This window comes from Rhincodon typus, chromosome 37 (assembly GCF_021869965.1).
Source record: "Rhincodon typus isolate 14 chromosome 37, sRhiTyp1.1, whole genome shotgun sequence".
NCBI classification, from domain to species: Eukaryota; Metazoa; Chordata; class Chondrichthyes; order Orectolobiformes; family Rhincodontidae; genus Rhincodon; species Rhincodon typus.
Window position 1 is genome coordinate 21,255,994 of NC_063368.1, and position 12,860 is coordinate 21,268,853.

The 12,860-nt window shown below is 41.1% G+C and overlaps 1 protein-coding gene across 6 annotated transcripts in view; it reads right to left on the reverse strand.

Annotated features, from left to right (window-relative positions):
• Positions 1 to 12,860, reverse strand: part of LOC109933254 (transcriptional enhancer factor TEF-1-like) — a 94,102-nt gene that overhangs the window by 6,454 nt on the left and 74,788 nt on the right. For 5 of the 6 annotated variants that reach the window (XM_048617498.1, XM_048617500.1, XM_020532223.2 and 2 more), the window contains 2 exons: positions 12,052 to 12,183; positions 4,907 to 4,971 (listed from right to left, as the gene is read on the reverse strand). In XM_048617498.1, the coding sequence (XP_048473455.1) occupies positions 4,907 to 4,971; positions 12,052 to 12,183 (197 nt within the window). The remainder of the gene's footprint in view (positions 1 to 4,906; positions 4,972 to 12,051; positions 12,184 to 12,860) is intronic. The other variant, XM_048617503.1, reaches the window with a different exon arrangement.

The window sequence follows — 12,860 nt, forward strand, 5'->3', positions numbered from 1 at the left end:
TTGCTCTGGTTCTTGGGAAAGAGGTAAGACAAGTGTCAGTATGAAAAATGATCACTGTATTTTTGATTAGCTATAGAAAAAGTGATAAGGAGTGGTCTAGCATAAAAATATTGAATTAGAAGACATCAAGCTCGCTAGGATGAGAACATATCTGTTTATGATAAATTGGAATAAAAAACTGACAATCAAAACAGTAATAGATCAATGAGTTTTCTTAGAGGAAATCGTTTGGATGCAGTTGAGGTACATTCCAATAAGGGGAAATAGTAGGGCACCCAAAGCTAAATTTCCCTGGATAACGAAATGGAAAATAAGGAGCACACGATAAAATGAAACAACGTGTTGAGAAAATTGAGGGAGCATTCATGGAGAGAGAAAACAGAATCAACATTAAGACACTTCGTCAGAACTGAGTCATATCTTTAGAGTTATATCAGACTTGGAACATTAATTCTGTTTTTCTCTCTCCACAGAGACTTCCAAATCTGCTGAGTTTCTCCAGCACTTTATTTTTATTTCAGATTTCCAGCATCTGCAGTACTTAGCCTTTATTTTAGCATGTGATAAAGGGCAGGTTGATAAAATGAGAAAGTTCAGAGGAGAGGCGGGAAAAGAATAAATAGGCCAAGACAGAACATTAAAAATTCAAACATGGAGTGCCATAGGGATCAATACCGCAATTATTTACAATTTACATACATCACTTGGTTAAAGGAACCAAATGTGTGGTTGTTAAATTTACAGATGACATAAAATTAAGGAAATTAAATTATTTGGAAGACAGAGTTTAACTATGCAATTTAGATAAATAGCTTAAATATGTGGGGGGAAAATGGAAGGTGGAATATCAAGTGGGAAAATATAAACACTTTGGCAAGAAGAATAGAAGACCAGAATGTTACTTAAATAGAGAAAATAACAAAACTCAGCAGTAAAGGGGAATCTGGAGGAGTTCATACATAAAAAGCTAGAATGCTGGTATGGCAAGTGCAGATAATGGAATTTATTGAGAGGAGAATGAAATGCAAAACTAAACAGGGTTTGCTACAATTAATAAGGTGATGGGGAGACTACATCTGGAGTACAGTGTACCATTTTGTCTAACTTGAGAAAGGCGATATAATAGCAGTAGAAGCAGTTCAAAAAAAGGTATATTCAACAGAATCTGGGATGAGGAGGCTACCTTAAGAGAAAAGGTTAGGCAGCTGGAGTTTAGAAGAATAGGATGTCAAACATATAAAATCCTGGGGTGATTTGACATGGTGATATGGACAGCTGTTTCCCTGGTGGAAGTTGGAGATGAGGAGCTTTTTATTTCTTTGAGGGTTATTGATGTATATAACATTATTCCCCAGACTGCAGTAGAGGCTTGGATTATTGAATAATTTTAAGGTGGAGTGGGTAGATTTAGGATAGTCAAAAGATTAAAGGGGCTTGGCAGGAGATCAGAATTCACACTACTATCAGATCAGCCATGATCTTTTCAAATGGTGGGGTAGGATAGATAGGCCAAATGAACTGCACCTGATTAGAATGCATATGTTCATCCATATCCATGAGAAGAGATGGAAAACAACGTAAAATGGAAATCAAACTCTTCTAGAATCACATAAAAGGGTTGGGAGAGGAGGAAAAGGGGCAGAAAGGCGCACCAAAAAGGGCAAGTGCATGGATACAGAATACATTACTGAGGTACTAAGAGATTACAACAGCGAAAGGTCACCAACGTGAAACACTGACTCTGACAAGGATGAGTTGGTTAAAAAGGTGTATTTAAAGCTGGTAAAGCATCAGGACCAGTTCGGATGCAGTTGAGAATCCTGAAGGAAGGAGGAGGAGTGTAAGTTATGGAGGTACTGCCTGTAATTTTTCAATCTCACTCAGATATGGAAATGGTACCAGAGGACTGGAAAACTGTAAATATTACACACTTGTTCAAAAGAGGAAGGTGTAAATATAAACCCAGTAACTACATCTTGGCTATCAAGTGTGGCTTAATTAAGGAAATACAGCCCAGATTTGAAAAGCCAATTGTGTTTAGCTGACTTCAGTTTTTTTTTGACAAGGTTACAGAAGGGAGCGCTTAATATAAATGTAGTTGATGTAGTATATATCAGCTTTCAAAAGCCATTTGATAAAATATCACCTATTGGGTTTGTAAGTATTGGTAAAGCCAGGGAATAAAATGGACAATGTCAACATGAATACAAGGTGAGCTGAATGAAAGGAAGCTGAGGACAGTGGTTTGAATTATTGTTTATGGGCAGGAGCAAGGTTTATAAAGGAGTTCCCCAGGGATTGGTGCTGGAACCACTTCTCTTCCTATTTATACTAGTGATGTTGCGTTAGTTTTACAGCGCACAATTTCAAAATTAGCACATGGCAAAAGACTTGGAAGTATTGTGAACTAAGGAGATCAGTGACAGACATCAAGAAATGACAGACAGGTTGGTGCAATGGACAAATGCACAGCAGATAAGATTAATGTAGAGAAGTGTAAAGTGATGCATTTTTGGAGAAAAAGTGAGGTAAGGCAATACTAAATAAATGGTACAATTATAAGGAGGATCCAACCAACAAAGAAATAGGATATGCATGCAAAAATCATTAAAAGTGGCAAAGCAGCTTGAGAAAGTAGTTAAAAAAAGTATACAGGATCCTGAGCTTTATAAACACAGCCACAAAAACCCAAAGGTTTGAGAAAACAAAAAGCTCTTGAGTCAGCCTCAACTGGATTGTTTCCAATTCTGATCATTGTACTTTGGGATGGATGTAAAGGTTTTAGAGAGGGGGCACAAAATATTTAAGAATGGTTTAAGGACTGAGGGGTTTCCAGATACACAGGCAGATGACAGAAGCTGGAGTTGTTCTCTGAAGAGAAGGCTGAGAGGGATTTTGACAGAGTTACTCAAAATTATAAAAGGTGTCTCGGCAGAGTCGCTAGGGACAAACAGTGCCCATTGGTGGAAGGGTCAAGGACCACATGATACTGATTTAAGGTGACTGGCAAAAGGATCAATAGTGACATTGAGGAAAATCTTTCTTTATCTAGTGAATGATTAGGATCCAGAATGCACAGCCTGGAGAATATGCTGGAGAATGGATTCAATTGTATAAAGAAAGGACAGAGCAGTGCAACTAGCTGAGTTACTCTTGTAGAGAGCTGGTATACAGTTGATAGGCTGAATGGCCTCCATCTGCAGTGTAACCACTTCTATGGTACTGTGCAATCTGCAGATGGTGTACAATTCACTACAAATAACCTGATGAGAGTTGAGCCATACAAGATCTGTCTTTGGTCTGGGCTGACATCAGTTAGTACAGAATTTGTACTGCTCCTTTTTGACCTCAGTGTCTCTGGCTTAGGGATACAGATGAATCAGGATGGATCCCTGTTTCTGATCATTAGTCAGTAACTCCTGCTAGAAAATACATGCATAAATATCAGTGGGGACTTGGGAATGCAAATAGGAAACAAATGGTAAGAATAAATGGATCATTTTCCAAATGGCAGGCTGTGACCTGTGGTGTACCACAGGGATCAATGCTTGGACCGCAGCTATTCACAATATATATTAATGATTTAGATGAGGGAACTAAATGTAATATCCCCAAGTGTGCAGAGGACACCAAGTTGGGTGGCAAGGTGAGCTGTGAGGAGGATGCACAGATGTTTCAGTGTGATTTACACAAGTTGAGTGAGTGGGCAAATGCATGGCAAGTGAACTACAATGTGAATAAATATTAGGCCATCCACTTTGGTAGCTAAACCAGAAAGGCAGATTATCTGAATGGCTACAGATTAAGAAAGTAGTACATGCAACAAGACCTTGGTATTCTCCTACACCAGTTGTTGAAAGTAAGAATGCAAATGCAGCAGGTGATGAAGGTGGCAAAAGCTAATGATAGCCTTCATAGCAAACGGATTAGAGCATAGGAGCAGGGATGTCTTCCTGCAATTGTACAGGGTCTTTCTTAGACCACACCTGGACTATAGAATGAAGTTTTGGTCACATTATCTGAGAAAGGATGTTCTGGCCATGGAAGGAATGTAACCAGGATTTACCAGACTGATTCCTGGTATGGCAGTACTGACATATGAAGAGAGATTGGATTGTTCAGGATCATATTCATTGCAGTTCAGAAGATTTGGGGGTGTGGGTGGGGAGAGGCGAGGGAGGAAGGAAGATCTCACAGAAACCTATAACATTCTAAACAGGGTAAATGTTCCCAATGACCAAGGAGTCCAAAACCAGGGGTCAGATCCTAAGGATAGGGCATTTAGGACTGAGATAAGGAGAAATTTCTTCACCCAGAGGGCAGTGAGCCTGTGGAATTCTCTGTCACAGTAAGTGGTTGAAGACAAAACATTGACTATTTTCAAATAGGAGATAGATTTAGTTCTTAGGGCTAAAAGGATCAAAGGGAATGGGGTGAAAGTGGGAACAGAGTACTGAGTTGGATGATTAACCATGATCATATTGAATGGTGGAGCAGGCTTGAAGGGCCAAATGGCCTACTCCTATTTTTTATGTTTCTAAATACTTCACTTTCGAATAGTCTGCCCAAGCTTGTTGCAGAACACCATAGGGAAAGGTATCAGGTTACATGTCGAAACTGCAATATACCCCTGTGAAAGTCCGTACGTTCAAATGAGGCAGAAAGACTAAGGCATGAGATAATCAATACAGAGCAGTCCCATCAAAAAGTAGACTGGGGGAGAATCCTACATTCAAAAAAGGGCCTGATGCAGTGAATGAATTTCATTTTATATCCAGTGTAAGGGTTTAGGTGAACTTTCAGGCTTTGAACTGGAATTTATAAAATAATGTGAAACTCCAGTTGTCAAGTGTCCTTGTGACTGTGACCCCTCCCAATACTCTCTGCTCTCTGGAACTGTACCTACTCTTGTGAGGAGCTTGCTTCCCCCGAAGTTACAGCACCTGACCAAAACTGAAAGAACTCTGGTGTCTGTGGAGAAAGAACAAACAGATAAAAGATATAAATAGAAGAAAATAGTCACTAAACAAGTAAAAGTAAAATATTGCAGATGCTGGGAATCTAAAACAAACAGAAAATGCTGGAGAAAGTCAGCAGGTATGGCAGCACCTGTACAGATAGAAACAGAGTTAACACTGAGTCTCATATGGTTCTTCTTCAGGACACTGTAAAAGTTAATGGAGTTGAATCACTAACTTTATTTCTCTCTCCACAGATGCTGCCAGACCCGCTGAGTTTCTCTAGCATTCCTGAGCCGCTGAGTAAATGTTGATTTTCTCTCAATAGCAGCTCACTACGGGATCCTTTCTGATTTGAAAGCAAAAAGAAAAAGAGGATGCCAACACTAATAGTAAGTAGAAGTAGTATGGTCAGTCTGGATGGATATCTGGTTGCGCCACCTGAATGAAACGCAGTGAGGAACACCTGCCGAGGAAGATAGCTATCCCTTACAGAATTCTGTGTTCCATTACTGCAGCACAGAACTTCGTCAGTTGTCCTGGTCTCTGTTCCTACTAGTTGTTGTTCTACAGCCAGGTAATACAGATCTACCCAATTAATAAAGGGTCTAATAATGGACTTGGTAAAGATTAATTGTGATAAAGTTGTTCAACCAGTGCAGAAAAAATAGAAAGACTGAACTCCAATAGAACTAGATTTACAAAAGAAATTAAAGTTAAGTTACCACAGACGTTACATAGAATTGAAATATATCAGATGCGAATTTAGGGAAATGTGCCCCTTATGCCCGTCAGCATGACAGGATTAATCTAATTTGCGGTAACATTTCAAATATTGAACTGAATGAAGTGTAACCAACAAATTAGCATGGGCATTTATCTTCATCTATGACAGTGGTAAGTTAGCAAGTCATCACTCCTAACACTGAGAAGCAGTAGCTGTGCTAATGTCAGGAATGTCACTCTTTGACAATACAAATGAAATCACTTCCCTTGTATTTATATTTATTTATTTACAGCGAGTTAGCCAGCCAGAACCTCATTCAGCATCTACCCACTGACCGAACAATTGACAGTAAGCAGTGTGATAGTCTGTGGCACGCTGAACCAAGCTCTGGAATATGCAGGACACCTGAAATAATAGAACTCCAGGCAAATAAGTCCCCAGCCTGATGACTTGCATTGTAACATGATTAAAGAGGTAGCTACAGAGATAGTGGATGTAATTTTCCAAAATGAAACTCTTGGATTCTGGAGAAGTATAAGAGGATTAGAAATGTGACACCCCCTATTCAAAAAGAGGAGGCAAAATGAGGGTACTATAGGCCAATTAGCCTAACATCTGTTATTAGAAAAGCACTGGAATCAATTATTAAAGAAGTAATAGCAGAACATTTGGAAAATCATGATCTAATCAGTCAGCATGGCTTCATGAAAGGCAAATCATGTCAGACTGATTTATTAGAAATTTTTGAGGAAGTCTCAACCAGAGTGGATAGAGGGGAACCAGTAGGCATGCTGTATTTGCCAGAAGGCCTTCGACAAGGTACCTCAGAAAAGGTTAAGTCATAAGAGAGAGCCCATGGTGTTGGACGTAGTATATTGACATGAGAATTGACTCATGGGCAGGGAAAAGCAAATAGATACAAGGAGTTCTTTTTCCTGCTGTCATCCAGTGACTAGTGGGGTTCCATAGTGATCAGTGCTGGAACTGCACCAGTTTACAATATATATTAATGATGTGGAGGAAGGAAGTGAATGTACTGTAGCCAAATTTGCAGATGACACAAAAATAGGTGGAAAGGCTAGTTGCGAGAGGGATACAAACAGTTTATAGAAAGACTAAAAGAACTATGGGTGCTGGAAATTAGACAAAAACAAATTTCCGGAAAAACTCAGCAGGTCTGGCAGCATGTGTGGAGAGAACAGAATGAACCTGTTAGAATCCTGTTCTGAGGAAGGGTCACTGGACCTGAAATGTTAACTCTGAGTTCGGTCCACACATTCAGCCAGACCTGCTGAGTTTTTCCAGCAATTTCGGCTTTTGTTAGTTTACAGAGAGATGTTGATAGGAAGTAAGTGGGCAAAAACTGTTGGCTAATGGAGTCTAATGTGGGAAATGTGAAGTTGTTCATTTTGGAAGGGAGAACAAGAGAGCAAACTATTATTTAAATGGAGAAAAACTGCAGAAAGCTGCAACACAAAGGGACTTAGGGATATTTGAGCATGAAACACAAAGCTAGCACACAGGTGTAGTTGGTAATCAGGGAGGCTAATGCAATGTTGGCCCTTATTTCAAGGGAGTTGGAGTATAAGAGAAGGGGAGGCTTACTGCGACAGTACCAGGTGCTGGTGAGAGCACATCTGGAGTACTGAGAGCAGTTTTGGTCCCTTTATTTAAGGAAAGATATCATTTAATTGGAGGTAGTTCAGAGAAGGTTCACTAGGGTGATCCTGGTATGGAGGGGAGTTAAGGGTTATGGGGAAAGTGCAGGAAAGTGGATGGAATGAGTGTCAGATCAGCCATGATGCTATTGACTGGCAGAGCAGGCTTGACGGGCCAAAGGGCCTACTCCTCTTCCTATTTCTTATTGTCTTATGGTCTCATAAAAGCAAGCTTTTAAAAAGTGTAAAATGTGACTAATGTAACTTCCATGTCTCCAGGTTGTCCACACAATGTTACAGTCAGCCTAATGATAGCAGCACTAATGTACAGGTTTAAGGGGAGGCAATGGTCCAGTGGTATTATCACTGTACTGTTAATCCAGAGATCCAGGTAACGTGCTGGGGACCTGGGTACGAATCCCACCGTGTTGGTGGAATTTGAATTCAATAAAAATAATCCGGAATTAAGAGTTTAATGATGACCATGAATCCGTTGTCGCTTGTTGGAAAAACCCATCTGGTTCACCAATATCCTTCAGGGCAGGAAACTGCCATCCTTACCTGGTCTGGCCTACCTGTGACTCCAGACCCCACAACAATGTTGTTGACTCATAGCTGCCCTCTGGGCAATTAGGGATGGGCAATAAATGCTGCCTAGGCAGTAAGGTCCTGATCCCGTGAATGAATTAAAAAAAAAATAAAGCACCAAAGGCTCCAGCATCATAGTATAAGAGTTTTTTTTAAAACCTATAGCAGAGGGGACACCAGGATTAACTGTGAACTAAGAAAAATTGTACAGGGCCTAATTTAGGTTGATGCAGCTAATAACTTCCATGTCCCTGTCTGGGACACTGGGTGTGAAGGGGAAGCTGGAGGAGCAGGGATGGAGCGGATTAGTTCCGAAAACACTCCAAGTTAAACCTTCCCAAAACGTATCAGCAATATCAGCTGCAAAAAAAGTTTGATGCACTGGACACATCACTGGAATATTACTCATTTTCATTGGGAGATGCAAGAGATCACAAAGGGAGACACATTCTTCATTTAGCTGATGCTAGAAAGACCGGGGACAAACAACAAGCTCTAAAGCAGAGAGTTCCACAATGGAAGCAGGCTAACAGAGGACTTCAAAACTTGAAGAACACCATCTCATTTTCCATTTGAGCACCCTGCAGCCTCTAGGACTCAACGTAGAGTTCAATAACTCTCGAGCCTGATTCCACTCTTCCATGTTTTTTTTAATCACCCCCACAATGGTCCTGCATGATTTGGATTGCTTTTAGCACAGCCATCCTATTCTCACCAACACTCAGCTTTCATTATCATGTATTCAGCTTCTCTTCAGTCCTGCTCTACTGTCAATAACACCCTCCTTTGCCTACCTCTTCCATATCTCTCTCTGGGTTCCATCTCTACCTAGCTGCTCACCTTTGCCTCCACTTCCCCAAATCTCATCTTCAGCATAAACACTGCTCTTTCCTAGCTAGCCTCGGCTCTGAGGAAGAATCACCAAACTCAAAACATTAATTTTACTTTCTTCCCACAGATGCTACCAGATCAGCCGAGTTTCTCCAATGATTTCTGTTTTTGTTTCAGATCTCCTGCATCTGCAGTTCTTTGTTTTATAATACAGGTTCTTAGTCTTCCCTTTATTTGCCCCAAGGCCCATTTTCACAAATGCCTCTGTAAATGCTCTGAGGATCATTTGGAGCTTTGCCTCAGTGTACACACATGCTAGTCTGCAGCTTAGTGATGGAGACTGAGGTGCTCTTGGTTCTGGATTGAAGGCAACAGGTTCTGTAGTTTCCAACTTATCCTGTAGATGAGCTCTACACCATCATGGATAAAGGGTGGAGTGCTGTAATATGAAAGATAGATCACAAGATGTAGGAGCAGAAGTAGGTCATTCAGCCCATTGAGTCCAATGTGGTATTCAATGAGATCATGGTTGATCTGATAATCATCAGCTCCATTTTCCTGCCTTAACCCTATAACCATTGATTCCCCCACTGATTAAAAAATCTCTATCTCAGCCTTAATACACTTAATGACCCAGCTTCAACTGTGGTAAACAATTCCACAGGTTGACTACCCTCAAAAGAAGAAATTCCTTTTCATCTCCCATTCTTAAATGGGTAACTCTTTCCTCTGAGATTATGCCCTATGGTGCTAGACAGTCCCACAAGGGGAATCAATCTTTATGCATCTACTCTGTCAAGCCCCTTAAGAATCTATATGTCTCAGTAAGATTGCCTCTGACTCTTCTAAATGCCAATGTATTATGGCCCAATCTATACAACCTCTCCTCATAAGAAAATCCCTCCAAACCAGAATCAACTTAAATGAACCTTCTGTGGACAGCTTCCAATGTCAGTGGGACTTTCCTTAGAAAAAGGGACCAAAACTGTTCACAGCATTCCAGGTTTGATCTAATTAACATGGTCTAAAATGGGGATGCGCATTCATGCAATAACATGGCAGATACTTTGTCAGATAATTTAGAGACTTTTAAATGACTCTTGGATAGATACATGGATGATAGTATAACATAGGGTAGGCAGGGTAGTTTGATCTTAGTAGGATAATAGGTCGGCACAAGGCCTGTACTGTTCTACTTTCTATGTTCTATGGCCCTGCTAGGCTGCAGTTGGTGCATGAATGATAAGCACCATTTTGTTCACAGCTCACAGTGGAGTATGTTCCTGGTTGCTTGGGCCATATATAGGGCAGTGATATCAATATCATTGTGCCAGAGTTTCTGGGACAGGATTACAGAGCCATGTTCAGATATGTTGCAGCTAGGGTTATCCAGGAGGGTCCTGATGTTCTGGGATCCAATCTTCATTGAGGGTGAAAGACATCTGTGTGTGTGATCTTTTAATATGGTGTGGCTGTTGGTCACTAACTACCAGCTGGTACTGGTCCTGGCCTTTGTCTAATGATGGATAGTGATAATGATCGGAAACCAAGTGACACTGCATGGACAGGGACTACCAAACAAACTTTGTTGCCCCCGAATGATGCTCCTATCCATCCTAGGAGGCTGCTTTTCTTTTTCTTGTGGCTCAGTGTTGGAGAAGGTAGTCCATATCGATTAGCCACTGTAAGATCAGCAAAGACTCCTTGTCACAACATCGCAATCCAAGTTCTGCACTGTCTCTCCTTTCGCCCCACTGTGTTCCCACTGCCCCAAGCCACTTTTATAACCACTGGCATGGTGGCTCAGTGGTTAGCACTGCTGCCTCACAGCACCAGGGACCAAGGTTCAATTCCAGTCTCGGGTGACTGTCTGTGTGGAGTTTGCATATTCTCCCCGTGTCTGCGTGGGTTTCCTCCCACAGTCCAAAGATGTGCAGGTTAGGTGGATTGGCCATGTTAAATTGCTTGTAGTGTTCAGGGATGTGTAGCTTAGGTGGGTTATAAGGGGATGGGTCTGGGTGGGATGCTCTATGGGTCGGTGTGGACTTGTTGGGCCGAAGAACCTGTTTTCACACTGTAGGCATTCTATGATTCTATACTGATCTCACTCTTTCCCACTGCACCCTTATTTTGTTCCAGCTGTGTCTTTGCATGTTTTTTATCCCCACTGCTTGTCACTTTCAAATTTTGTCCCTCATGTTCTAGGACCTAGATAGAGTGAGTGAATAGTTCTAATATGTCTTGACAGAGCAATCATCAGGGACTTTATTCCCCTGATCACCCCTCTGCTAAGGGAAATTAATACTTTTTAATCTACTTTCCCTACGTCCTACATAATTTTATACATCAATTAAATTACTGAGTCTTCCTATTCCAAGGAAAACATTCTGATCCAATCCAATCTTTCCTCACAGCTATAATTCTTCAGTCCAAGCAATAGCCTTAGAAATTGCCTCTGTATCCTCTCCATTGCCATCACAGACCCCCCACTATCAACATCCTAGGGATTACCAACAACCAGAAACTGAACTGGACTTGTCACAAACACAGTGGCTACAAGAGCAGGTCAGAAGGTAGGAATGCTGCAGTGAGTAACTCACCTCCTGACTCCCCAGAGCCGATCCATCATCCACAAGGCACAAGTCAGAAGTATGATGAAATACTGCCCACTTGCCTGGATAAGTGCAGAACCAAGAACATTCAAGAGGTTTGACACCATCCAGGTCAAACCAACCCACTTGATTGGCACCTCATTCACAAACATTCAGTCACTTCCTCCACAACCAGCACTCAGGTACTATTTACAGGATGCCCTGCATAAATTCACCAAGGAACCTTGGACAACACCTTCCAAACCCACAACCATTTCTAGCTTGAAGGACAAGGGGAGCAGATACATGGGAACACCAAGCCACTCACCATCCTGACTTGGAAATATATTGCTGTTCCTTCACTGTTGCTGGGTCAAAATCCTGGAATTCTGTCTATAATGGCATTGTTTGTCTATCTACAGCACATGGACTACAACGGTTCAAGGTGACAACTCCTTACTACCTTTTCAAGGGAACTGCCCTGAACTGGTATCCTTTGTTTCAGCTAATAAAAAGGAAAATATTCTCACCTATTACCTTAACTATCTTATCTACATAACCAGGCAACTGCTGAAATTATACGAATTGAAATATCATCACAAAATACAGCAGCCCCTACATTCACAAGCAGCATCTCAGTGACAGTGCCAACAGTTTATCTCACAATGACCACGACAATAAAATAAATCATTACCTACCCCAGATGTGACGGGAAAAGGACGAGACATATGTGACATGCCTAGTTTGTTTTGAATTGCAGTCGCTGATACGATCTGTGCTGATGACATGGCTGCCATACTGGCAAGGGCCTTGTCCTTTGCTGACTGATCCTAGCAGACAGAGAGAAATAGGTGTCAGACAGAACAACAAATTACAAGGGGCCTTTTCATTGATAACAGCCCATTAAATTCTCTAAGAGTTGTATGCACCATGGAGACAAGATGCATCATGATATGGAGTTTTTGGGAAAAGTACATTGAATTAGGAGGTAGGGCTGTGAATTTAATTTTGGTTTCACAGTGATTATGAGGTGGGAGCAGGAGGGCAAAATTTATGGTGTAGGGCATTTGGACTTTGGCAGCTGAGTTCAGAGTAGCCCTGACCATAGAATATTTGGTAGAGAAAGTAAAATAGCAAAAAAAAAAGAACAAACACAAGAGAATATTACAGAGCATAACACCAAGAGTGAAAGTACACTGTAGGAAGAGTGAGAGGGAGCAAGCATGAGACAGCATGCAAACAAGAGAGAATGCAAATGTGTGTGAAACAGAGAGAGAGACACACAATAGATATATTTGCATTTTCAGAAAGTGTTTGACAAGGTACCATGCATTAAGCTACTTAATAAGATAACAGCCCATAGTGTTGGAAGTATATTAGCATGGATAGAAGATTGGCCAACTAATAGAAGACAGTTGAGATAAGCAGTGCATTTTGAGGATAGCAACCTGTAACTGGTAGAGTGCCACAGGGATCAGCCTTAGGATACAATTTTTTTTCTGCATGG